The sequence below is a fragment of the Astyanax mexicanus genome, chromosome 4 (genome assembly GCF_023375975.1).
Source record: "Astyanax mexicanus isolate ESR-SI-001 chromosome 4, AstMex3_surface, whole genome shotgun sequence".
Taxonomy (NCBI): domain Eukaryota; kingdom Metazoa; phylum Chordata; class Actinopteri; order Characiformes; family Acestrorhamphidae; genus Astyanax; species Astyanax mexicanus.
Genome location: NC_064411.1, coordinates 16,266,907 through 16,294,708, shown reverse-complemented (window position 1 = coordinate 16,294,708; position 27,802 = coordinate 16,266,907). Strand labels below are relative to the sequence as shown.

At 38.0% G+C, this 27,802-nt stretch overlaps 4 protein-coding genes across 7 annotated transcripts in view; 3 read left to right on the top strand and 1 right to left on the bottom strand.

The window, feature by feature from the left end:
* The window catches only part of LOC111188839 (NLR family CARD domain-containing protein 3-like), a 453,074-nt gene that overhangs the window by 8,507 nt on the left and 416,765 nt on the right, over positions 1–27,802 (top strand). The window contains exon 1 of one of the 3 annotated variants that reach the window (XM_049477130.1): positions 142–158. The exons of the other annotated variants lie outside the window; for them this stretch is intronic. The gene's annotated coding sequence lies outside the window, so the exon portion shown is untranslated. Of the gene's footprint in view, positions 1–141; positions 159–27,802 lie in introns of those variants that run through there. 3 annotated transcript variants of the gene reach the window in all.
* The window catches only part of LOC111189331 (zinc finger protein 239-like), a 239,193-nt gene that overhangs the window by 62,755 nt on the left and 148,636 nt on the right, over positions 1–27,802 (top strand). The window lies entirely within an intron of this gene.
* Positions 1–27,802, top strand: part of LOC125801196 (zinc finger protein 271-like) — a 173,161-nt gene that overhangs the window by 101,335 nt on the left and 44,024 nt on the right. The window lies entirely within an intron of this gene.
* The window catches only part of LOC125801516 (uncharacterized), a 302,660-nt gene continuing 281,126 nt past the window's right edge, over positions 6,269–27,802 (bottom strand). Inside the window, exon 2 of the mRNA XM_049478320.1 lies at positions 6,269–7,217. Within this exon, the coding sequence (XP_049334277.1) occupies positions 6,391–7,092 (702 nt within the window). The 5' untranslated portion in view covers positions 7,093–7,217 and the 3' untranslated portion in view covers positions 6,269–6,390. The remainder of the gene's footprint in view (positions 7,218–27,802) is intronic.

The window sequence follows — 27,802 nt, the reverse complement described above, 5'->3', positions numbered from 1 at the left end:
GCCAAAAACGAACAATAGCTCCGCCCACCCAGTGCCTATTCGCTGTGAGAGTTAGGAGGCGGACCTTAGAGAGAGACAGGTGAGACTCAGGTGAAAGACAGAGTGAAAGTAAGTTCAGTCTCCGCCATTAGAAGAGGACAAAAGCCCGGATTCACTCGGTAAGTTCAGAACTGAAGAGAATGTAGAACAGAACCGTGTAGCTTAAAGTCAGAACCGGTTCTAAAGGTTCCTCAGATCCAGAACCGGTTCTTTAAGCTCAGCTCAGTGTCCGATTCCACTGGAAGAACCAGGATCAGCATGGAGATCTGAACCGGGCCTGGATCAGACCTGGACCTGGTCTAGATCAGACCGGCTGGAGAACAATCAGCTGTAACAGATCAATAATGCTGTAAACTGAAGAGAAATGCGCAGATATAGATTGATATTTATTGATCACAGTGTAGTTTATGCTGTTTAAAGCGCATTACTGCTTAATGTGGGCTTTGATCTGTTGGGGAGATAAAAACACGGAACTGCTATAAAGGCGTGTTTATATGCAGTAGCGCTGTTTAACCAGCAGGGGGAGCAACGGAGCTCAAGATCACGTGGTGTGTTAGTGTTTTTAATCCTGCTGTTTTATATTATACTTAAATAATCTCTCTATTCTGATTCAGTAACATAATAATATCATTAATAATAATAGAACAGTGTGTATATTTATAATGTTGTGTAATTCAGTAATATTACTAATAATAATTAAATTATAATAATTATAATAACAGTAAATGTTTCTGTAATCTGTAGAATAATGTGTAATGAGGGTAAATCACACTGTTATGTATCGTTCTCTGTTTGTTTTGTTTTGTTTGTTTATCAGGTTTTGTTTAATGCAGTTCTGATGATAATGTCATTATTGTAAGAATAAAGGTTTTATTGTAACGGCTGATCTGTTCTCAGGGGTCGGTGTCGGCAGTGTTCAGCTGTGTGTGAATGAAGAAGAGTAAATGATGGATCTTCAGAACTCCAGCAGTGGAGGAGGACCTCCTGTCCTAAAGTGAGTAAATTAAGTGATGGGTTTAATATGTAAAGTAGTTTTGTATTGTAATGGTTTCAGCTCTAATCCTGGAGCTGTGATCTGCATATTTTATAGTTTTAAAATATTGAGAACAGAGTTTCTCCTGGACCAGAGTCAGAACCCTGTGCTGTATTTAAACACAGAGAAACGCTTAACAAACCAGACAGTTATTCTTATAGTAGAATGTGTTTCTAATCTGTATTTAAAGTACATATCTGACTTTAATATCTAATTGTTAATATTAATAATATGTTTCCTTCCTTCTGGCACGGTAACAGTATTAGGTGGTTGCTGTAGTGATTTTGTGCTGTTGCTAGGTGGTTGCTATGGTATGGCGTGGTTGTACATTTATGGTAAAAAATATGGTCCATATATTTTAACATAAATGTGACGATTTGCTCAAAATCCGGATCGTATTAGTCTGTAGTGAAAGTGAACTCTGAACCAGATCCATTGTGAGGATCCGTCTCGGATTTTACCACACGCTGTCTGGGTTTACATTAGCATTAGAAATGAGGAAATCCTGATGTGCTGCATTTATATAGATCAGATGGAAGTGACTGGGTTTGATATTAAAGCTGTGGAATGAAGCTTCTCACAGAAAGACTTGTTCTATTCTGTTCTGATCTGTATCTCTGTTAGAGTTCAGTATAAAAATATACCTTTTAGTTTATAATACAGTATAATTGTGTAATTCTGTAGCTCTTACCAAAACATGTTATTAAATAGTCACAGGTCTATAAAATACATATAGTAAATATGATCTAATCAGGTGATGACATTGTGACATCATAACAAACACACAAATATATTCAACAGTATTGTTAAATAAATTAAAATATGTATATTTATTAGACGAGCGTTTTTCAGTTTGGGGCAGCTGACAGAAAGCTTCGGGACGCTTCTGGGACGGTTATGAAGAAGTTACTCTGGAACCTGTGAATAAGTTTTAGTAAAGGATAGGGTTGTCCCTAACGATTATTTTTTAAACGATTATTCTAACGATTATTTTTTTCGATTAGTCGACTAATCTATTTATTGAGAAACATATTTAAATAATTATTATTTTACGTTTTAAAGCAAACGATAAATTACTATATTTATATATAATAACAACAACAGCAACACAAGCCTACTAAACCAAACCCCACACTTATAATCACTTACATGTACAACACGTTTAGATCTATAACGCTAAAAATGGATAAGCTCCCATACACCACAACCGTGTGTTGCACTGTTTTCTGTGACCGCTAGATTTTGTGACCACGGGCAAGTAGTTCTCAGCAGACCGGTGCACTGGCCGATTCGAAACGTGTTCGTTTCTAATGTTTACCCCGACTGGCCAAAACGGTTCAGTTTAGGGCTGAGGGTAAGGTTTAGGTATAGAAAGCTTCCGTTTTGCCAATGAACGCTCATAACCGTGAGCACTGGTCACAAAATTCCGACGGTGACAGAAAACGGTGTAACACCGCAGCGCCGACAGCGCTAGCTAAAATAACTTAAGGCAGCTAGCTTAGCTAAACACCTGAACTTATGAATAATGCTACTGTTTCTGGAAACTGCAAAATGCCATGCACAAATATAAACCAAAACTGTATAATTTCTGCCTGTGGCAGGTTTAAAACCTTTGGTAGACAGCCTTAAGTCTTTTTAAGGACACCCGCGGAGACCCTGATGTAAACGGTAACTTACTGTGTGACCCTGTTGACATAGTGCTCCTGGATGTTTGCGCTTCAAGTGCTCCTTTTGCACATATGGCAGAGGACCACATTGTTGCCCTTTTGTGTGAAATGCTCCCAAACTTTAGATGCCCGCTGGCGTTTTTTTTTGTAGCTGGAGATTGCTCTCCGGAGTCCATGCTCTCTAGAGCTTAGATTCTCTGCCCGAACCAGACATGACCCGGGCTCCAGAAAATAGTCCGAGATGTAGGCGTCTGTTTTTTTAAATATATTTTTATTAAAAAAAAAAACGAAAATAATGAAAGCTGAAAGTGAAACTAAACTAATTTATTTATAAGCGCTGTTTTCACTACCGCAGTTCTACATCGGGGGTGTTGTGCCGATTCTGTCCGCGAAGCGGGAGTCGGATTCAGCAGGGAGTCGGATTCGGCACAAGGGCGGCGGCACCCCGCGGTCCGCGGTGTCAGTTGTAAGCGCTCGCGCTAGCCGCAAAATACGACAGAAAACACAGAGGGAGCTGTAGAATTATGTATGGGACTAGAATATGAACACGAGGAGATAAAAGAAAACCTTCACCTGTGAGTAGCTCTCACCAGAACACGCAAATCTCTCTCTCTGTTTGTGTGTGTGTGTCTCTCTCTCTCTCTCTCTTGCACGTGAACTCCTCCGCGTTTGACTTGCAGCACTGTGTGTAGCTGTTCTTAAAAATCATTTTAATTAAATAATAGTTCTATGCTTCTATGTTACCGTGTTAATTAACATAATTCTGATCATATTTCGCTCATTCAAACAGCCCGAAAACAGCCAGTTTATGGTTCAGGTCGGGTCGGGCTAGAGCAGAACGTGCACGGGCTCGGGCTGGGTCGGTTCGGAATTTTTGGGCCCGATCTAACCTCTAATGCTCTCCACAGGCGCCGCCATGTTTACGACGCGCCGACGCACGTTATGCAGATCGATGTATTTTCGTAATCGATGACGTCGATTATGTCGACGCGTCGCCCCAGCCCTAGTAAAGGAACACATTACTCCACACTTTACTCTCATCATGGATCATCATGAAGATCTGTTTACAGGGAGAAGAGAGCAGCATCTCCAGCCCCCAGTGGAGTGTCTATGAAGAGTGACTGGCCCGTGTGGAATCCTCTAAACTTCAGCAGTGGAGGAGGAAGCTCTGGGTCTCGGTACATCACTGCACTAAACTACTGTTCTGTTCTGAGAGTGAAGCTCTTCAGTTCCTGATCTTTATTAAAGATGTGCTGTGTGTTGGAGTTTCACTGTGTAAATGCTGGAGTTTCACTGTGTTTAATGTTAACAGAACTGAAACCCAGAGAGGAGCTTCTCCAGAACCCAGCTGTGTTTCTATGAAGAGTGACGCGTCCATCAAACATCCTCCTGATTTCAGCAGTGAAGATATGATCTCTGAGTGAGTGAAACAACAAAACCCTTTCACTGATTTTTTACTATAATTTACCTTTTTAAAGCATAACACACACACACACACACACACTGATAAAAACAATATCTCAGTAACTTTCAGATTTTTTTCAGACAAAAGTATTTTATTGTAATAAACTGCACTTAACAATATATTTAATATTTAATACCTTGACACAAACAAAAACATTAAATTCATCAGTTCAAATATCGAACAGTGCACGTGTGTGTAAACCATGTGACCTACCAGATATTCTAGAGTAAATAAATTCATCAGTGTGAAATTTGCAAAACAAAGTTATATTTATATTAGTGATATCAATCAAATTAAAATGAATTGTATTAATGGCAACAATGATCTGTGGTTTAATCTTTCTTTCATTCATTATTTATTTATTTAGTTAGTTATTTTTAGTGGTGGTTATTCCCTTGGGTAGGGGACAACAATTGTTGTGTCTGGCAGACTCTATCTACATTACATTACATTACATTACATTACATTTCATTTCATTTGGCAGACGCTTTTGTCCAAAGCGACTTACAATAATGAAGTACAAAAGTAATAGGAATTAAGATAAACCATTTATAGATAGGGCTTAAAGGAGGTCGAAGGGAAATAAAGGGATAGAGGAGTGAAGGAGGGGAGGAAGGAAATGAGGTTAGAAGTAGTTAGTGTGTTAGAGGTGTTAGGAGAGTAGGTGCTCTTTGAAGAGCTCTGTCTTCAGGAGTTTCTTTAAGATAGCGAGAGATTCTCCTGATCTGGTAGTGGAAGGTAGTTTGTTCCACTATTGGGGAACTCTGTATGAGAACAGTCTGGATTGCTTTGTGTGAGTGTTTGGCACATATCTAGACTAGGAGCTAATGTCAGAATAAATTAGAATATTTTAATGTGCTTTAATGGATGAAATAAGAGTATATAATCCATATTTTAACTTCAACAACCTGGAAAGAAGAACCCTGAATGTGTTCTAGTACAATCCATAGAACTAATCCATAAATTAGAATACACTTTAGAACATGTTTTCCAGCGTGAATTATCAAAATCTTTTATGTGTTTCCTTTCTTATTAAATTTATGTTGTTGCTTATCGGCACTGTTTATAATTTAATTATATGCGATTATTCTTAATTGTAGAACAAATTAAGCATTGACTCAGTGGTTCAAAGCAACTGTTTTTACCTGTGCCTTAAAACGTGAGATAAAGGGTGACATAATTGCAAAAGTCTTTATTTACAATCTTTATTAATCTTTATTATTAGAACATTAAGAAACATTTAGAAAAGTGTTGGTTTAATGCAGGTTTTTCTTTTACTTTAATCTGATTTTCTGATATTCTTTATTTTATTAATAATAACATATTCTTGTATATTCTTGATAACATTTTCTTGTTATCACAGTAAGAAGAAAATAAAGTGTTACAGGAAAAATCTGGACCACATATTCAAGGTTAGTCCTAAACCATATATTTGATGGGGTTCTCCCTGATTTCTTTTACATTTCAGTTTAATTTCACTTTAAAATTTTGATACTAATCATAATTTATTCACCTTCAGTTTATGTAGCATTATAACTGTTATATTATAATGTTAAAGGATAATTTCGGTGTAAAATTGACTCTTTGTTCAGTAAAACATGATAAATGGTAAGAATAGCACACCTCCGCTCTCCTACAGCTTTCTGAGATACAGTAATTTTATGCTTTTTGCCCAGCAATCTTTACAAAGCCCGCTTTTTAAGTGTACAAGAACCTTATTAAAAAACAACGTTTACATCCCATGCTGCTAGCTTTTAGCTCTGGCCACCACCATCACGGTACTGATAATGACAGACATATATATATATATATATATATATATATATATATATATATATATATATATATATATATATATATATATATATATAGACTACACATAGCCTGCCTCCTGGTGTTGCAGCCGGCACCCAGTGCTTAGGGGAGGTGTGCTCTTCAACAAAGGTAAATTACATTACATTATATTACATTACATTTGGCAGACGCTTTTGTCCAAAGCGACTTACAATAGTCAAGTACAATGTAAAATAAGTTTAGAGGTAAAACATCTTTGTATAGGGATAAAAGGAGGTCAAAGGGGAATAATAGGATAGAGGAGTGAAGGAGGGGAAGAAGGAAATGAGGTTAGAAGTAGTTAGTGTGTTAGAGGTGTTAAGAGAGGAAGTACTCTTTGAAGAGCTCTGTCTTCAGGAGTTTCTTAAAGATAGCGAGAGATTCTCCTGATCTGGTAGTGGAAGGTAGTTTGTCCCCCAATGGGGAACTCTGTATGAGAACAGTCTGGATTGCTTTGTGTGAATGTTTGGCAAAGCGAGGCGACGTTCATTGGAGGAGCGCAGCGGCCGGGAGGTAGCGTAAGCTTTCAGGAGCGAGTGCAGGTAGGAAGGAGCCTGTTCTGTCATCACCTTGTAGGCGATTGTAAGAGCTTTGAATTTGATGTGAGCATCAACTGGTAGCCAATGGAGCTCAATGAGCAGCGGGGTGACATGTGCCCGTTTTGGCTGGTTGAAGACCAGACGTGCTGCTGCGTTCTGGATCATCTGGAGTGGTTTTACTACACAGGCTGGGAGGCCAGTTAGCAGGGCATTGCAGTAGTCGAGGCGTGAGATGACGACCGCTTGCACCAGGAGTTGGGTGGCCTGTTGCGTCAAGAACGGTCTAATTTTTCGGATGTTATAGAGCGCAAAGCAGCAGGACCGAGCAACTGAGGCCACATGGTGCGTGAAGGAGAGTTGGTCATCAACCAGAACACCCAGGTTCCTAGCAACCTTTGTCGGTGAGAGAGAGAGAGAGTCGATACTTATAGAGAAGTTGTGTTGGTAAGATGGTTTTGCTGGTATAACCAAAAGTTCAGTCTTTGAGAGATTTAATTGAAGGTGATGCTCCTTCATCCATGAGGATATGTCAGAGAGACACTGCGATATCCGTGCAGAGAGTGATCTTCAGGTGAGAACGACAGGTATAGCTGGGTGTCATCAGCAAAGCAATGGTAGGAAAATCCGTGTGAGCGGACAACCTGACCAAGAGAGGTGGTGTATATGGAGAAGAGAAGGGGTCCCAGTACTGAACCTTGAGGAACCCCAGTGGATAAGGAGCGGGCTGAGGACAGCTGTCCTTGCCACGACACCTTGAAGATAAGATAAGATAAGACTTTATTGATCCCCCAAAGGGGAAATTGACTTGTTACAGCAGCAAGACAAAATCAATGTGCATAATCAGTAACTGAAAAAGTATACTTCTATTTAAATAAAAAGTAAAAGGGCAAATTGTGCAACAAAGGGCAACATAACAATAACTAACATAATTTAAAACAAAATCAGAATACTAATATACATAAGAACCAGAGAAAATATAGAATTTTATATATTACTGTAGGCTATTATTGTACAGTCTCACTGCTGATGGGAGGAAGGACCTTCTGAAGCGTTCCTTCCTGCACTGTGGCAGCCGTAGCCTGTTGCTGAAGGAGCTGCTTAGAGAGCTCACTGTATCATAGAGAGGGTGAGATGTGTTGTTCAAAATGGATGTCAGTTTAGCCAACATCTTCCTCTCTCCCACCTTAGCAACAGAGTCCAGACTGCAGGACACTACTGAACTGGCCCTCCTGACCAACCTTTCCAGTTTACTCCTGTCTCGAGCTGTGCAGCCGCTATCCCAGCAGACCACAGCGTAAAACACTGCAGAGGCCACCACAGTGTCATAAAAAGTCTTAAGCAGAGCCCTAGACACATTAAAGGACCTTAGTCTCCTCAGAAGATGGAGTCGACTCTTGAACGAGCGCCCAGTGAGGTACGATCTGAACCATGACAGCACATTGTCTGCGATCCCCATGTTTGAGAGTATAGTTAGGAGGAAGTCATGGTTGACTGTGTCAAATGCGGCTGAGAGGTCCAGCAGAATGAGCACTGAGGACTGACCTGCAGCTCTGGCAGTTTTCAACGCTTCAGTCACAGACAACAGAGCCATCTCGGTAGAGTGTCCTTTTTTGAACTGTTTTTGAATTGTGCATCAGTAAACTGGTTGCTGATGGCCGCCACTTTGCCAGTAAAGAATGAGGCAAGTGTTTCAGCCGTAAGGCATGTAGCCGGAGGAGGAGGCGGAGGGTTGAGTAGTGATTTAAATGTAGCAAATAGTTTCTGGGAGTCTGTGAGAGAGCAGAATTTATTGTGATAAAATTCAGCTTTAGCAGTAGTGAGGTTGACTGAAAAAGAAGCCAGGAGCAGTTGGTAATTTTTTAGGTCTGCTTGTTTTTTGTTTTTTTGCCATTTTCTTTCGGCAGCTCGGAGTTTGGAGCGTAGTTCCCTGAGTGTGTAATTTTTAAGCCATGGCTGCGGTTTGTTTGAGCTAATGGCTCGAGATGTAAGAGGACAGAGGTTGTCCAAACAGGAGCTTAGTGTGGAGCAGAGAGTGTCAGTGGCATCATTTACATTGAGTGATGAAAATGAGCCTGGTGGAGGCATATTGTCAGTCACCAGCGAGGAGTACTGGTCTGCTGAGAGATCTCGAAGATTTCGGCGGAACGAGACCATAGTAGGAGTAGCTGTGGGTTTATTTGAAATATGAACATTGAGTTTCATAAAGTAGTGATCTGAGACGTGCAAAGGAGTGACAGTTAGAGAGTCGGTGTCACAGTTACGAGTGAAGATCAGGTCTAGATGTTTGCCAGCTTTATGTGTTGGAGGGCTTTGGACCTGCTCCAGTTCGAAAGACTGCATGAGGGATAGGAAGTCTGTGAAGCTGGTACTGTCATGGTGGATGTTCATATCCCCTAGAATGAGCATGGGACAATCTTGCTCAGGGATAGAAGACAGTAGCATGTCAAGTTCATGCGTGAATTCGCCCATTTGTCCAGGAGGACGGTAGAGAACAATAATGGCAAGTTTTGCTGGAGTATTAACCAGTGTGGCATGTTACTCAAATGTATTGAATGTGTTTGCCGGTAATAGTGGAGTATGTTTTAAGCCATTAGCGATTAATAGGCCCGTTCCACCTCCTCGTCCAGAGAGACGAGAAGTGTGGGAGAAGGAATAATAATTGGAAAGAGCCACCGGAGTAGCAGTATTTTCAGGTTTGATCCAAGTTTCAATCAGTGCCAGCAGTTGTAATGACTGATGATTCGCATAAGAGGCGATAAAGTCTGCTTTATTAACAGCCAACTGGCAGTTCCATAGCCCAACAGAGAATGAGGTAGTAGTGGGCGTGGTTTGTTTTAGTCGACGCAGGTTAGTATGATCCTGGCGCCTGTTTGTGTTTTTACGCCTTCTGTGCGTGCCGGAAATAACTGAGATGTGTTAGGAGCACATTTTAGGAGTCAGTAGGACGGGCTGCCTTGTCGTGGCCTTGCTCGGTGGACTCGCGCAGGTAGACTCGCAGGTCTTTACCCGAGTTAGGTCTTCACACGAGAGGGTCTTCACACAACGGCTGGCGCCTTCGGCTGACGCCTCGGCGAGTGTGAGTGATGTAATAGGACTCTAGATTGCGCACAGCTGCGGGCGATATAGGAAATCAGCGCCACCAGACTGTCTTTTAAAGCCGTGAGTAACGCCCCCGAGGTGCGCAAACAGAGAAAGTGTGAAAGAGGGGGTTTGCCACGCCCCGCTCTAGTGAGAATCGCCCAACCTTGTCCGAAAAAGCGCGCTGAAAAGCATGTTTGCTGTTGCTGCTACAGCGTATCTGAAGTGAAAGTAAAGTAAAAAAGTAAAAGAGCAGTCTGGTGTAGCTTGAAGTTCCTGCTAGCCCTGCTAGTGTGCCCTTGTCTTATTTAGGAAATCAGCGCCACCAGACTGTCTTTTAAAGCCGTGAGTAACGCCCCCGAGGTCCGCAAACAGAGAAAGTGTGAAAGAGGGGGTTTGCCACGCCCCGCTCTAGTGAGAATCGCCCAACCTTGTCCGAAAAAGCGCGCTGAAAAGCGCGTTTGCTGTTGCTGCTACAGCGTATCTAAAGTGAAAGTAAAGTAAAAAAGTAAAAGAGCAGTCTGGTGTAGCTTGAAGTTCCTGCTAGCCCTGCTAGTGTGCCCTTGTCTTGAATACTCTTTATCATATTTTACTACACCCAAAGTCAATTTTACATTGGAGTTCTCCTTTAATACTGATGCTATATGATGCTACTCAGTAACATAATGTTTAATTCCTTTTACAAACCAGAGCATCCATAACTCCTTTTCTCCTCAGATCAGTGTCATCATCTCTCTCTCTGTACTGTAACAGCTTCACTGATTCTCTGATGTTTGTTTTTAATCAGAAGCTGCAGAAGAAGTTTATCTCTCTAGTGAAGAACGAGCTGAACACATTCAGGAAGCTCCTAAGTCCAGATTACCCAGCATGCTCTGAGGGAGAGGTGGATGACGATCAGAGAGAGGGGGTGCTGAAGGTCACCCTGCACATCCTGAGGAGCATGAATCAGACAGACCTCGCCAACACACTAGAGAGCAGTAAGAGTTGTGGGTCATGAGAATGGGGACCAACTAGTGCTAATTTGTTTCCTCAGTGGAGTTCTGCTTTTTAAATTAGAATAATCAGCAATAATTATCTGAATTTTGTAATTATAATATATTATGTCACAGCATCAAATGTATCCTTAAACCTAACAATTATCTACTGTATCAGTCTGTTTACAAAGGGGTCTTTCATGAAGATCAAAGCTAATTACATTTTCTTTATTATCTTCCTCTGCAATCAGAATTGGCCCCAGCATGCCAACGAAAGCTCAAATCCAATCTGAGGGATAAATATCAGAGAATTAATGAAGGAATATCGGGCCATGTAAAGTCAGCACTTCTGAATGAGATCTACACAGAGCTCTACATCACAGAGGGAGATGGAGGAGATGTCAATCAGGAACATGAGGTGAAACAGATTGAAGCTGCATCCAGGAAAAAAACAACACAGGAAAGACCAATAAAATGCAACGACATCTTTAAACCATTACCAGAACAGAAACGACCCATCAGAACTGTACTGACTAAAGGAGTTGCTGGAATTGGAAAAACAGTCTCTGTGCAGAAGTTCATTCTGGACTGGTCTGAAGGAAAAGTAAATCAGGACATTCTCTTCATATTTCCACTTCCTTTTAGAGAACTGAATCTGATGAAGGAGAAGAAGCTCAGTCTGGTAAATCTTCTTCAGAGCTTTTTCCCAGAAACACAATATTTAAAACCAAGACATTATAAGAGCTACAAGATCATGTTCATTTTTGATGGTCTGGATGAGTGTCGACTTCCTCTAGATTTCCAGAACAATGAGAACTTGGTGAATATAGAAGAGCTAACCTCAGTGGATGTTCTGCTGACAAACCTCATCAAGGGGAATCTACTTCCCTCTGCTCTCCTCTGGATCACCTCTCGACCAGCAGCAGCCAATCAAATCCCTCCAGAGTGTGTTGATCAGGTAACAGAAGTGCGGGGTTTCAGTGACCCCCAGAAACAGGAGTACTTCAGTAAGAGGATCAGTGATAAGGACCTGGCCAACAAAGTCTTCACACACATCAGGTCTTCAAGAAGCCTCTACATCATGTGCCACATACCGGTCTTCTGCTGGATTACAGCCACTGTTCTAGAGAGAATGCTGAGTGAAGCTGAGAGTGGAGAAATTCCCAAAACCCTGACGCAGATGTTCACACACTTTCTGATCTTTCAGATCAAACACAAGAGCCAGAAGTACAGTGGGAAAAGGGACCCTGATCCTCAGCAGACTAGAACAAGTATCCTGGCTCTGGGGAAACTGGCGTTCCAGCAGCTGGAGAAAGGAAACCTGATCTTCTATGAGGAAGATCTAAGAGAGAGTGGCATTGATTGTAGAGAAGTGTCTGTGTACTCAGGAGTGTGTACCCAGATCTTCAGGGAGGAACATGAGCTGCACCTGGGGAAGGTCTTCAGCTTTGTACATCTGAGCGTTCAGGAGTTTCTTGCTGCTTTATATGCATTTCTCAACAGAAAAATTCCAAAAGAACAATCCACTGAACAACAAACCAGTCAACTCCTCAAGTTTTTCAGCAAGTCAACAATGACTGACTTCCTCAGCAGTGCTGTAGACAGAGCCTTACAGAGTGAGAGTGGACACCTGGACCTGTTCCTTCGTTTCCTTCTGGGTCTCTCACTGGAGTCTAATCAGACTCTATTAGGAGTGTTGCTGACCCCAACAGAGAGGATCTCTCACAGCAATGAGGAAACAGTCAAATACATCAAGAAGAAGATTGAGAAGAACTCATCTCCAGAGAAATCTATCAATCTGTTCCACTGTCTGAATGAACTGAATGATCATTCTCTAGTGCAGGAAGTGCAGAAATACCTGAGTGGAGGTGGTGAGCGTCATCTTCAACAGGCCAGGCTCTCTCCTGCTCAGTGGTCAGCTCTGGCGTTTGTGTTGGTGAACTCAGAAGAAGAACTGGAGGAGTTTAACCTCAGTAAATATCATCCATCAGAAGAGTGTCTTCTGAGAATGCTGCCAGTAGTTAAAATATCCAGAAGAGCTGTGTGAGTATTTTTATTCAGGCCTTCACACAGTTTTTAATCAACTGCTGATGTGTAGAATCAGTTTCCATTCAATCACTGGTGGATTCACATTATTAACTTTGTCACATATAGGCATGCATTATCCTTTGTGTGTAATAATAGTTAAACCATCATTTTTATGTTAACAGTACATGAAGTTTCTGTCATAGACTGATTAAATACAATCTTTAAAAAAAGGTTTTGGGCAAGTTATATGTTTTGTTAAAATAAATGCACATCTCTTGCAGATCCACTCTAAAGTAGCACTGGGTGATTTAACTAAAAAATCATATCTCAATATGCTTTGGAGAAATGATGATCAGCAATACAACATAACAATTTCATATAGAACATACATTTTATGGTCTGTATTTATTTCTAATATATATATATATATGTGCGAGAAGGTGTAATGTTTTTCCAGAGTTCAACTTGGAAAATAGAATAAATTCACATACTCCAAAATGCCTTGCTGGTTCTCTGTTTTGATAAACGTTTTCTTTTCTATTTTAACTCATTATAATCTGTCCCAGGTGAACTGTATGCCCATGCTGATCACCAGCTCTTTAGACCGACAATACATTTCACAGTTTAATTCTATTTTCTATTCTTTGTCAATGCATTCAAGTGTTGTTACTTGCAGAAAAAAACTCAATAAAAGAAAAAAACTAGGTCCTGCATTTTCTGTGGTAAAGCACAGCACACACTCAGGTTTACTGCACTCTCAGCATAGCTATACACGTAAAAGGGCTGTGCACCTAGTGTAACAAGCTCTTAAAGGGACAGTGTACATATTACTGAATACTGGCGGTTACATATTTCCACCATGCCATTTAAATCTTAGTAAGGTCTTTTCCTTATTGTAAGCATTTGTGCAATAACAAACACTTCCTGAGTCCAATCCAATTCACCATGCATTCTTTATTCCAGCGCCTCACGTTAGCTTTATCTCCCCTTAAGCATATAATAGTATTTTAAATGACACCATTAATAATTGCATTTAACATTTCTTACATTCATTCTTTTAGTTACATTTCAATATCCACTATAAAAACTTGTCTTAAGAAGAACAAATGTAATTGCAGTTAATCACAAATGTTGTCATGATTAATCTGATTATATTTCTTAAACAATTGAATGTAAACTGCAGATTCTCAGGTCAGTGTTTCTGTGACTTTTTCATTTAAAATTATTAGGGCTGTCAGCGTTAAATCATTAACATACGGTGTTAAGTTGGAATCAGTAATGCGTTACTATTTTTTAACCCAAGTTTTATTTCACCCAACATGCAGATTTCATTTCTGGTTAAACGACTGAAACGCTTTAATGCGGTGTTCAGCTGTAACAGTCTGGTTCAGACTTCCAGCTCAGACCTGGATAGAGAGCTTTGTTGCTCTCTCTCCATCTCTCTGTTTGTTTTTGACTCTCCGTTTGTTTCTCTCTCTCTTTCTGTCTCTGTCTCTCTCCGTTTTTACACAAAAAAATACAATCCGCAAATAAAAATTTAGGAATCAAAAGCAAAAATAGTTTGTTGCAAATTCAAAAGAAAAAAATATATAGCATATATTTTAAATATACTTGGTTACTTTATTTCAGTTAGAATTTTGCCAGTCTTTGCTTTTATTTTTGTGTTTTTGTGATTTTTTTTGTGAATTTTTTTGCATTTTTCTGTTAAAGAATTTTGCTTCAGGAATCTCTCCTTCTGCTTCTGCTTTAGTTTTTTGCGGACAGCTTTCAGTGCACAGCAGCAGATACTTTTACAATTAAATTTCATACAAACCTTCTGTTCAATGTTATATTATGTTATATTATTCTCTGTTTCACTCCATTAAAAAGCTCACATTAGCGTGCTAAATATTCATGCACAAAGTAGGTAAATAGCTAACTCACTAGCTCAATGACTAGGTAACTCACTAGCTCACTGAGTAGGTAACTCACTAGTTTACTGATTAGGTAACAATCTAATTCACTAGCTCACTGAACAGATAAGTAGCTAACTCTGTAACACACTGACTATGTAACTCACTAGTTCACTGACTAGGCACCTCACTAGCTCACTGATTAGGTAACTCACTAGCTCACTGATTAGGTAACTCACTAGCTCACTGAGTGGGTAACTAGTTAACTCACTAGCTCACTGATATATGTGGGAGAAGGTGTAATGTTTTTCTATAGTTCAACTTGGAAAATAGAATAAATTCACACACTCCAAAAAGCCTGGCTTGTTATTCTGTTTTGTTAAACATTTTATTTTCTATTTTAACTCATTATAATCTGTCCCAGAGCTTTTGGTGAACTGTATGCCCATGCTGATCACAAACAAAGTGGAGATTTCTGCATGTTAACTATTTCAGTATAAAGAAACACCTGCTCTTTAGATAGACAATACAAATCACAGTTTAATTCTGTTTTTTATTCTTTGTCAATCCACTCAAATATTCTTCTTTGAGTATATTGTAAAATCATTTGTTTATTCTTGTTTTTTAGACTAGCTTCATGTAATCTTGAAGTAAGCACATGTGAAAATCTGGAATCAGTTTTAAACCTGAAAAACTCCTCCCTGAAAGAGCTGGACCTCAGTAACAACGACGTGCAGGATTCAGGAGTGGAGCTGCTCTCTGCTGGACTGAAGAGTTCACACTGTAAACTGCAGGTTCTCAGGTCAGTGTTTTTGTAATTTTTTATTTAAAATTATTAGGGCTGTCAGCGGTAAATCATTAACATACGCTGTTAAGTTGGAATCAGCAAAACGTTACTATTTTTTAACCCAAGTTTTATTTCGGCACCAAGTTTGACCCCACCTTCTGCCGTAATCTGCCCCACCAACTCCATCCAACATGCAGATTTCTTTTCTGGTTAAACGACTGAAATGCTTTAATGCGGTGTCCAGCTGTAACAATCCGGTTTAGACTTCCAGCTCAGAGCTTTGTTGCTCTCTCTCCATCTCTCTATTTGTTTTTGTTTTTGCCAAAAGTTTTACACAAAAAAAATTAAATCCGCAATCAAAATGTATGAAATTGTATGTTGCAAATTCAAAAGAGAAAAAATATATAGCAAATATATATTTTAAATATACTTGGTTACTTTATTTCAGTTTGGATTTTGCCGGTCTTTGCTTTTATTTTTGTTTTTTTGTGGATTTTTTTTTTATTTTTCTGTTGAAAACTTTGGCTTCTGGAATCTCTCTTTCTGCTTTAGTTTTTTTCTTCTGAGTTTTGGCACACTTTTCACAGGTGGGCGGGGCTTAGAAGAAGGCGTTCCCCTTGAATCTCCATTGGTCAGCTGGTTCTGGACTGACCACGCCCACCCCGCCAATTTCAAGCATTCTTCCAAACATGGAGAGCAAAAAGCTTCCAGTGCACAGCAGCAACAGCGGATTGTGTTTACAATTAAATTTCATACAAACTGTTTAATGTTATATAATGTTATATTATTCTCTGTTTTACTCCATTAAAAAGCTCACATTAGCGTGCTAAATTTTCATGCACAAAGTAGGTAACTAGCTAACTCACTAGCTCAATGACTAGGTAACTCACAGGTTCACTGATTAAGTAATTAGCTAACTCACTAGCTCACTGAGTAGGTAACTAGCTAATTCACTAGCTCACTGGCTATGTACCTATCAGACTTTGTGCATGAATATTTATCACATCTCGCTAATGTGAGCTTCGTAATGGAGTGAAACAGAGAACAGTAAAACAAAGAGAATGTTCGTATGAAATTTAATTGTAAAAATATCTGCTGCTGCTGTGCACTGAAAGCTGTTTGCCTTTCCGTGTTTGGAAGGACGCTTGAAACTGGCGGGGTGGGCGTGGTCAGTCTCAGACGAGGGTCCAGGGAACCTGTCAGTCCAGAACCAGCTGACCAATGAAGATTCAAGGGAAACGCCTTCTTCTTAGCCCCGCCCACCCGTGAAAAGTGTGCCAAAACTCAGAAGCAAAAAACTAAAGCAAAAGCAAAGGAGAGATTCCAGAAGCAAAAGTCTTTAACAGAAATATCCAAAATAATAATAAAGTAATAAATATAAAAAAATTATAAAGTAACCAAGTATATTTAAAAATATATATTTGCTATATATTTTTTCTCTTTTGAATTTGTAACATAAAATTTTTGCTTTTTATTCCTAACATTTTTTTTTTTGCCTGTCACCACCCCCCTTCTTCGGAGGACCATTAAGACTTTATTCGTATTAATATTTTCTAATATTAACTGATATTGATCTGATATTAAAAATTTCTGATAACTGAGGTCACTGTGCAGAGGGAGGACATAGCGATGTGTATATATACAAATTAAACCAAATAGAAAAAAATATATAGGAGAAGAGAAGAGAGAGAGAAAAAAAACACAAAAGAAGAAGTTGTGCCCTTGAAAGAAAAAGAAAAGAAGAAGAAGAAAAAAATATATAGTATGGCTTCCTATATTTTTCCATTTATCCATCCCTAACATAATAACACACAGAATAACAAAAAAATTAATAAGTAAATAAAAATAGCTAAATGTGTTATGTGACTGTTCCTACACACACACACACACATGCACACATTCATGTAGCGGTGATATATGGATGATGTGGTTATAGATATATAATGGATGTGTGTAGGTTATCTGTTAAAGACTGATGGAGTCACTGATGTAGGAGGTTGTTTAATGCTGACCAGGTTTTTATGTGTTCATGAGTTCTGTTTTTGAGAGATGCAGATATTTTTTCCATTTCTATGTGTTCTGTGAGTGAGTTTTCCCATTGACTGATGGTGATTTTTTTCCTTGATTTCCAGTTTGTGAGAATTGTTTTTTGGCGATGGTTAGCACCACCAAAAGTGCTCTGCTTTCCTCCTGGTTTAGGTTTGTGGTTCATGTGTCACCAAGCAGGCAGAGTGATGGGGATGGAGGGATTGGCTGTTTAAATAGTGGAGTTAGCCGAGTTATAACAAGCTGCCAGAAGTGTTTGATTGGTGGGCAGTACCATAGAGCATGTATGTAATTGTCTGGAGTGTTTAGTGAGCAGTGTATGCAGATTTCTGAATCTACTAGTCCCATTTTATGTAACTTTTGCTTAGTGTAGTGTACCCTGTGAATAACTTTATATTGTATAAGGTGGAGGTTAGTATTGTTAGTCATGGTGAATGTGTTTTCCATAATGTTTCTCTAGAAATCAGCATTGGGGGTAATTAAGATATCTTCTTCCCATTTTTTTATTGGGATAGCGACTGTTTGGTCTAATTTGAATAAAAGCCTATATATTTTTGATAGAATTTTGTCTAAGGAAGAGATATTAAAGAATTCTGAAATTGGTGGGCTAAGTTCTAGTATTGCGTAATCTATGATTTTTGAGTTTAACATAGATCTAAGTTGGAGATATTCCAAAAACTGGTTCCTCTCAATGCTATATTTCTGGGTTAGATGTGAGAAAGTAGCAGAGTTATTGTTGTGTAGAACGTGGTGTAAATGTGTAATACCTTTTTCTTTCCATTTTTGTAGTTTTGGGTTTTTTTTGGTGGCGGGAAGTCGGGGTTGTGCCATATGGATGAGTATTTAGTGGGTGCACGTCTAGTGTTTGTGTTCTTGTGAATTTTCCACCAAGCTGTCAGAGTCGTAGATATAATTGGATTTTTGAAACAAGGGTGGCGATTGATTGTTGTGCTAATAAATGGTAAGTCTGAGATTTGTATTTCATTAATTGATGTTTGTTCTACTTTTCTCCATATTTCATCAGTTTGATTTGGTTTTATCCATTTAATAATGTACTTTAATTGGTTTGCAGGGAGGTATTGTTGGAAATTTGGAGCTTCTAGGCCTCCCTGATTTCCTTGTTTTTTAATGTGGTTAATTTGATTATGGGTGGTTTGTTTTTCCAGTAGAATTTAGAGATGATTGTGTCTAACGTTTTAAACCAGGTAGGTGGGGGTTGGAAGGGAATCCTTGAGAAGAGGTAGTTTAATTTAGGTAATATTGTCATTGTGATTGTGGATATTGGTAGAGGATAGTGGTAGGTTCATCCAGCGTTGGATATCATTGTTGATGGTTGTGAGTATGGGACACAATGAGTGATTGAACTGCTGTGTCTGATAAGTTCATGTTAAATGGTAGAACGGTGGATTTAGACCAGTTAATGGAATAATCTGAGATTTTAGAGAATGTTGTAATTATTTGTGTAGTCTGAGGAATTAAGGAGAATGTATGGAGTGAATTTTGTGCCAAAAGTTTTACGTAAAAAAATAAAATCCACAATCAAAATTTTAAGAATCAAAAGTAAAACATGTATGTTGCAAATTCAAAAGAGAAAAAATATATATCAAATATATATATTTAAATATACTTGGTTATTTTATTATTCTTTGCACTTATTTGAAAATTATTTTAGTTTGGATTTTGCCAGTTTTTGCTTTCATTTTTGGATTTTTTTGGATTTTCTGTGGATTTTTGTGGATTTTGCTGCTAAAGACTTCATTTTTTTGGTTCTGATTTTTGGCACACTTTTCACGGGTGGGCGGGGCTTAGAAGAATGCGTTCCCCTTTAATCTCTATTGGTCACCTACCCTGAACCCTCGTCTGAGACAGACCACGCCCACCCCGCCAGCTTCAAGCGCTCTTCCAAACATGGCGGAGCGGACGGGGTTCAGCTCACAGCAGCACCAGCAGGTACTTTTCCAATTAAATTTCATACAGACGTTATGTTTAATGTTATATTTCTTTTTTAAGTAAGTGTTTAACTCTATTAAGATGCTCATGTTAGCGGGGTGTGCTAAATATCCATGCTTAAATTATACTAGTTAGTTAGTGAACACTAACCTACCTAGTCAGTGAGTTAGTGGGTTAGCTAAGCTAGTTAGGTTACCTAGTCAGTGAGTTAGCTAGTTAACCTTAACCAGCACTTACTTGGCTTTACCCTGGGGCATAATAACTAGCTTAGCTAACCCACTACCTCACTGACTAGGTAACCTAACTAGCTTAGCTAACCCACTAACTCACTGACTAGGTAACCTAACTAGCTTAGCTAACCCACTAACTCACTGACCAGATGACCTAGGTAAACTAGCTAACTCACTGACTAGGTAGGTTAGTGTTCACTAACTAACTAGTATAATTTAAGCATGGATATTTAGCACACCCCGCTAACATGAGCATCTTAATAGAGTTAAACACTTACTTAAAAAAGAAATATAACATTAAACATAACGTCTGTATGAAATTTAATTGGAAAAGTACCTGCTGGTGCTGCTGTGAGCTGAACCCCGTTCGCTCCGCCATGTTTGGAAGAGCGCTTGAAGCTGGCGGGGTGGGCGTGGTCTGTCTCAGACGAGGGTTCAGGGTAGGTGACCAATAGAGATTAAAGGGGAACGCCTTCTTCTAAGCCCCGCCCACCCGTGAAAAGTGTGCCAAAAATCAGAACCAAAAAAATGAAGCAGAAGCAAAGGAGAGATTCCAGAAGCAAAAGTCTTTAGCAGCAAAATCCACAAAAATCCACAGAAGATCCAAAAAAATCCAAAAATGAAAGCAAAGACTGGCAAAATCCAAACTAAAATAATTTTCAAATAAGTGCAAAGAATAATAAAATAACCAAGTATATTTAAATATATATATTTGATATATATTTTTTCTCTTTTGAATTTGCAACATACATGTTTTACTTTTGATTCTTAAAATTTTGATTGTGGATTTTATTTTTTTACGTAAAACTTTTGGCACAAAATTCACTCCATAAGAATGGGTTTTGTAGAAATAGTAGAATATTGTCTGCATAAAGGCTGATTTTGTGTTCGGTAGTGTGGGTATGGATACCTTTTGATATTTGGGCATTGTTGTATAGCTGCTGCTAATGGTTCTATGAAAATAGAGAACAGCAGAGGAGAGAGTGGGCATCCTTGCCTAGTTCCTCTGTGCAGTGTGAAATTCTGTGATATTAATCCGTTAGTATTGACTGTGGCTTTGGGTGAAGTGTAGAGAGTTTTAATCCATTCTATAAATGATTCTCCAAAACCTAGTTAATGTAGTGTAGTGAAAAGGAATTTCCAATTAACCTTATCGAAAGCCTTCTCTGCATCTAAAGTGACTATTGCAGTTTTTGACTTATGGACTGTTGTGTGATGTATCAGATTGAGTAGTCTGCACATGTTTGTAACTGATTGTCTGCCTTTGATGAAGCCGGTCTGATCAGGATGTATGAGGGATGGGATAACCGTTTCCAGTCTGGTAGCTAATGTCTTACTTATTAGCTTTGTGTCTGTGTTAATTTGTGACCGTGGACGGTAGCTGGATGGTAAGGTAGGATCTTTGTAGGTTTAAGATGGAGTGATATTGTAGCTGTATTCATTTCTGTTGGTAGTCTCTTATTGTGTTTACTTTCTGCTATTACTCTACTAAACATTGGGCCAAATATTGACCAGAAGTGCTTGTAGAATTCTGCGGGAAAGCCATCTGGTCCTGGTGCTTTGTTATTAGGCATCTTACGGAGGGCTTTATGGAGTTCTTCTGATGTTATTGGCTTTTCTAATATGCTTTTTTGTTCTTCAGTTAGTTTGGGTAGGTTTATATTATTGAGGAAAGTGTGAATATCTATTGGGTCTGGATCGTGTTCTGGTGAGTATAGATTTTTATAGAATTTCCCAAATACTTGATTAATTTCATTTCATGTTTGCCTGATTAGTCCGGTCTCATCTTTGATTGATGGGATTGTTGTTTTTTTCTTTATGTTTTACTTGGTTAGCTAAGAATTTATCAGATTTGTTATTGTGATTAAATTGTTTATATCTTAGTCGTTGTGTTAAAATTTGCGTCCTCTTGTTTATAAGTTCATTATACTGTGATTCGCATTCTTTTACCTTTTTTAGTTTTATCTGAGTGTTTTTTTTATCATTTCATTTGACAATTCCCTGATGTTGTAGATTAGACTCATTTTCCGTATCTTCCTTCTTCTTACAGGAAGAGTAAGAGATTATTTTGCCTCTTATTACTGGTTTCCCAGTTTCCCATAGTATTGTTGGTGTGGTTTCTGGAGCATCATTTATTTCTAGGAAAGATGCCCACTCTTTTTTGATGTAGCTGTCAAATTCTGGGTCTGTAAATAACGAGGTATTTAGTCTCCAGCTGAAAGTTTTATATAGTGGATTTATGTTCCATATAAGTGAAACTGGAGCATGGTCACTGATTATTATAGGGTGATATTTTATTTCTGATATATTAGCTATAATAGAATTGCTGGTTAAAAAATAATCAACGCGAGAATATGAGTGGTAGGCTGGAGAACAGAAAGAAAATTCTTTAGTGTTTGGGATTTTGAGGCGTCAACCATCGCTGAGCCCTAAGTCTGTCATGTATTGTTTAATGATATCTGTTGAATGCCAGTAACGTGTATTGTGTGCCATAGTTAATCTGTCTATACATGGGTCAATGGTTGAATTAAAGTCACCTCCAGTTATAATTGTGGAATCTGATATATTGTTTATATGCTTGAAAAACTCATGAAAGAAGGATGGGTTATAAATGTTGGGGCCATACAAACTTGCTATTGTTAAGGGTGTGTTGCTGATGTTGATGTCAATTATGATGTATCTACCTGTGTCGGATATAGTGGTGTTATGTGTGAAGGGGATTTTTTGGTTTATTAGTATTGATACTCCTCTTTGTTTGGAGTTATAGTAGGCTGAGAATATATGGGTGAATTGTGGTGATCTGAGCTTATGATGATTTGTTTCTGATAGATGTGTTTCTTGTAGTAAACAAATGTCTGCCTTTAGTGAAGTGAGATGGTTTAGTACCTTGGCTTGCTTAATCTGTGTCCCAATACTACGAATGTTCTAGTTTATAAATTTAAGTGAAGACATGTTGTGATGTACGGATTAATAATGTTTATCAGTGATATGATATGAGTGTGCAGATGTTTGGGGATATTTTCTGGTGTTTGGGGGATGGAGTGTAAACAAAAATGCATTTTTCGGATCTGGGATATATAGTAGTAATAAAATAGAGGTTGGTGCAAAGAGATAGTACAGAAAGGAGTGATTAAATGCAAACAAAGTAGAAGAGACATAACATAAGATAAAAAGTGTTGGATTTGGTGTGACATACATGTTATGACATTGAGACATTGCATGCATTAAGTTATTGCTAAGTGGTTCCTTGTGATTTTTATGGGATTTTGTAAACGGATTAATGTGCGTGCATTAGTATATTTGCGGGTTAATGGATGGATGGATGAGGTGGCATGAGGAATTTTAATAAACAAGTAAATATTAACAAAATAAAAAATATAGAATCATAAACAACGTCCTTTGGTCTATCTTGCACATGTTTAAAAATGAACATTATCAAGTCAAGTCAAGTCAAGTCAAGTCATTATCAACCACTTTATCCATTAAGGGTCGCGGGGGGGTGCTGGAGCCTAAAATGAACATTATAAATATCATTTTTGTGATGTTTTACATTTTAGAGTAAAATTCTCATTCCCGCAACATGTACATATCAGAATTTCAGTACATTGTTTAGAACCTTTAAAATTTAAACATTAAAAAAACAAAAAACTTAAATGCATTTCATACTATAAACACTTTTAGTTAATAAACAGAAACGATTTTACATTGAAAAGTAAAAACAATAAAATTAATAAAGAAAAGGAATGTGTCCAACACTAATTTTCTCATCCTCCGCAACAATTTTCAATCATTGTTTAAATCCACAAGAAACTTAAATTTTCAAGGCATTTTCATCATTATGGAAGACATTGGCCGTGACACTCAAGATGGCTACCATGTAAGCAGTTCTTCTCATATGTTTCTGGATAAAAGTTAAAAGATCGCTCATCAACTTGTCTGCACGACTTTTTCATTGTCATTACCGATATATCGATATAAGTTTTGAGTCTACAGTTTGAAGTTACAGTCTGTATTTTTGATTATATTATAGTATATTAAGGTCTAAATGGACACTGTAAGTGAAAATTTATGTAGCCCTCATGGTGCCTTTACAGTTAGCATAAAAGTTTAAAGTCACTCATCCTCCGCAACTGAATTCTCACTTACCGCTACATTTCAATACCTGTTGCGGTAATGAGATGAACTGTTTCGGTAATGAGAATTTGATTAGGAAGCATAATACAGATGCCTTTTTACTTCCTGATTGTCATGACATGAGCGTTACCCTGAACAGTTTCTCCAGTAGACCATTCTAACTTAGCTATTGCAAACCACCAGTAGAGGTCACTAATGTTCCGTCTTATCTGGCCTGAAACTAAATCTAATTCCGTACACAGAATTAGATGTTAGACCACATAACTAGAGAGCTTTTTTCCATCTTTGATATATTTTATTGTAATGTGCGATGTGTATTTGTTTACAGGCAGGTAGCTATTGAGAAAAGAAAGACAGCAGCAAAAGCAAGGCTGTCAAAGTTTAGGGAGAACATTTACAGCAAGAATTACAACATGTAGAAAAACACACACACACATACTCAACAACACAGACAGTTGTTCCTACCATGACAAAAAGAAAAAGCAATGGAGGAAAAAAGGTCAGCCAGATATTACAGCACTGACATATGCCTGACATATGGGCAAAACACAAAAAAACTACGTAAATGACTAAAAATAAAAAGTTTGGTCTTAGTAGGCATACAATGCTGGATGGTGCATAAAGATAGACAAGATTTCAGAGTTTCTGAGAGGTCTTTCTTTGACATTTGTTGAATGGTTTCCAATAGTTAAATGAGCTGTTTTATTAATAAAGGTGCTGTAGTCTACATGAAAGATTCTTTTGATATACAAATGTTTGCATTGTAAATTGTCTTAAATAATATGAAATGTTCTTGAAAATAAACATTCTTTTCATAATGTAGCATTGTGTGTAAGTGTAAGCTAATAAGTCTTAAACCCCTGCTTAACTGTAAATGAACTGAACTGCTTAACTTTGATTAAAAAAAAAGCATTTTTATCATATATTAGATGTCATATCACATTGCGGTAATGATACATTTTTGTGGACTTCATCTATAAAATGCTAATAAAATATGCAATAAAATGGAACAAATGTTCTAAAAATAATATTCATAGTAAGTTTAGACCTTAATCTTAAATCCTCAAAAGGAAATTTGTTGTTAAATGCATTTTGCAAATTTTCATACTGAATGTCCTCTGAATCAGGATTTTGTGAGAATGACCCGAGTAAGTGGAAGTGGAAGAAAGAGAAAGAACGAGAGAGAAAGGAAAGTTTAGGGGAAATATATATACATTACGGATCAATTTTATGAGGTTATTTGAGTATTGACCTATATGTTAGAGATCGAGCAATGAGAGCACAACGCGCATGAGAGAGAGACAGAGAGTGCACAAACGAAAGTGCTCGGGGGAGAGAGAGAGAGAGAGAGCACTATTTAGATACAGTTAAAGAAATTTAGAACAGACAGGGAGTTATGTTTTTGTCACAATATAGCTGTCCATCAACAAAGTTTGTCGACGTAGACGACTGCTTTTTTCACTTCTTTTATGAGTTCTTTCCTGACAGCGAACAGTTTTCTGCGTCTGTCAAGGATTTCACGGGTGAACGGGTTGTTAATTCCCAGGTCTGTTCCTCTAAGTTTCCCTCCTTTCCTCATGATGAGCTCTTTATATTTATAATGCTCAACCTTAGCCTAACATTTTGATTGCGGATAAATTTTTTTTTGTGTAAAACGTTTTTCACGAAATTCACTCCATAAAATATCCACTATAAAAACTTGCGTCTTGGATTGCATTTTTTAATCAATTGACACGACTAGAAATTCTACATGTATAAAAGTGTAAATATTCAGGCGTTTGCCATGATGATAACAAATCACACAAGAAAAAGTGTTTAACGAAAGTCAGAGTATACCAAACAAACAAATACGAGTCTTCTGCAGTTGTCTTAAGAATGTCCAACTTGAATGAACATTTGAGATATATCACACATTGATTACAAAATTGTGATGCACGAGCGAAAACAATTTTAGCAAAAGTTAATATGAGCTTAATTCGGTAACGCTTTCTTTTACAGTACCCTAAGTTCTAGGTATTAACCAGGTAATAGTGAGGTACAAACTCGGAAGTACTAAGTAATTATTTTTGGTAACAAGATGGTAAGTACCAGGAAAGTCTTGCCTAATTACACTGAAATGTCTAGGTATTAACCAGGTAATAGTGAGGTACAAACTCGGAAGTACTAAGTAATTATTTTGGGTAACAAGATGGTAAGTACCAGAAAAGTCTTGCCTAATTACACTGAAATGGAACTAGGTAATAAACAGGTACATGGGTGGTACAAAGTCCAAAGTACTAGGTAATTATGTTGGTTAACAAGATGGTAAGAACCAGACAGTTCAATTTAATTACACTGAAATATCTCACAGGTTCTAGGTAATAATCAGGTAAGTGTGAGGTACTAACCCCAGTAACATGATGATAAGTACCAATACAGTCTCCTTACCCTGATATACCTCACAGGTTCTAGCTAATAACCAGGTAAGTGTGAGGTACTAACCCCAGTAACATGATGATAAGTACCAATACAGTCTCCTTACTCTGAAATATCTCGCAGGTTCTAGGTAATAACCAGGTAAGTGTGAGGTACTAACCCCAGTAACATGATGATAAGTACCAATACAGTCTCCTTACCCTGAAATATCTTGCAGGTTCTAGGTAATAACCAGGTAAGTGTGAGGTACTAACCCCAGTAACATGATGATAAGTACCAATACTGTTCATTTTAATCAGTCTCTATTTATTTGACTGAGAAATCCCTAAAAATGAATTTAAGGTTTATAGAGTGGAATTCTTCACTAGGAAGACAGCACAGGAATGGAATATTTGGCCATATGTTTAAAGACATTAGAGCATGTTACAAGGTTTAAGGGTGAAAAAGTATACCATAAGAATAAAGTGTTGAATATGTGTATTTACCCCCTTTTTAAACATAATTTGAAGAATAAGGTCTTACATGTTAAATATATATATATTTAACTTATATATATATATAAATTAAAACTGCTTAAAAATCAGGGTTATTAAAACTACCAAATATTGATTTCTGAAATCTTAAAACATTATTATAGTTGTTTCTAAATTAATATTAACTGCTTTTGTTTGCATTATTTGAGATCTGAAAGCACTAAAGCATCTTTTTCATTATTTTGACCATTTCTCATTTTCTGCTCTAAATTACAAATTACTAAATTTGAAGTGGCTTGGAAGGGTCAAGGGGGCGAAGGCAAGCTCCTGCCCGCAAGCTGCTTACCCCAATAAAAGCTGTCCTCAGCTTTCATTGTATATATATAAGTTCAGTAATGCATGCTTGGTTGTGTCAAAAAAGAGATAAATAATAAACAGTAAACAGTTCTGTTTTGTTTTGAAGTTGTATGTTGTTCTTTTTGAAGTGCTTATTTGTTGAACTACATGGTAAGAACTGAGTAAAACCAGAGAAATAAGCTCTGCTCTCTTTTACAGTCCTTTTACTAAAGTTCTGTTAGTTACACAGTGTTTTATATGGTACTTACAGAAAGTTGTGTCACATTTAAGTAGTTATTATATATATTTGAATATATATATATATATATATATATATATATATATATATATATATATATATATATATATATATATATATATATATATATAATAACTACTTAAATGTGACACAACTTTCTGTAAGTACCATGTAATATATATTCTTTTGGGTTTCTGAATGGGTTTTTGTATGTGAAACGTGAAACATCCAGTCCTGTAGGGGGAGCAGTGCCAGGGGGCGGGCGCTAGGCTGTGGCTTAGGTGAGCAACAGGAGATGGGTCTCAGATTCAGCTCACACTGGGAACACCGTGTCTTCTCTGTATCCAGGTGGGGAAATATGTGGAACTGTGCAAGTATAAATGTTTCCAAAGCACTATAAGAGGGATATTTGAGTGTATATGTTCGTTAAAAGGTTTTGCTGTGTAATATGAGCCGCTATGGTCTTGTGTGTTGGTGGACGCTCAGCATCGGGGAGCATTCACTCCCGCGGCCCGCTAGCCGCGCGCCTGGCCGGCGCTCTTGCCTCTGCCACTAGCATTAGCCACTGCCCCCGCTAACCGCGCGCCTTACCGGCTCCCCGCTGTTATTCCTCTCGCTCTTTCG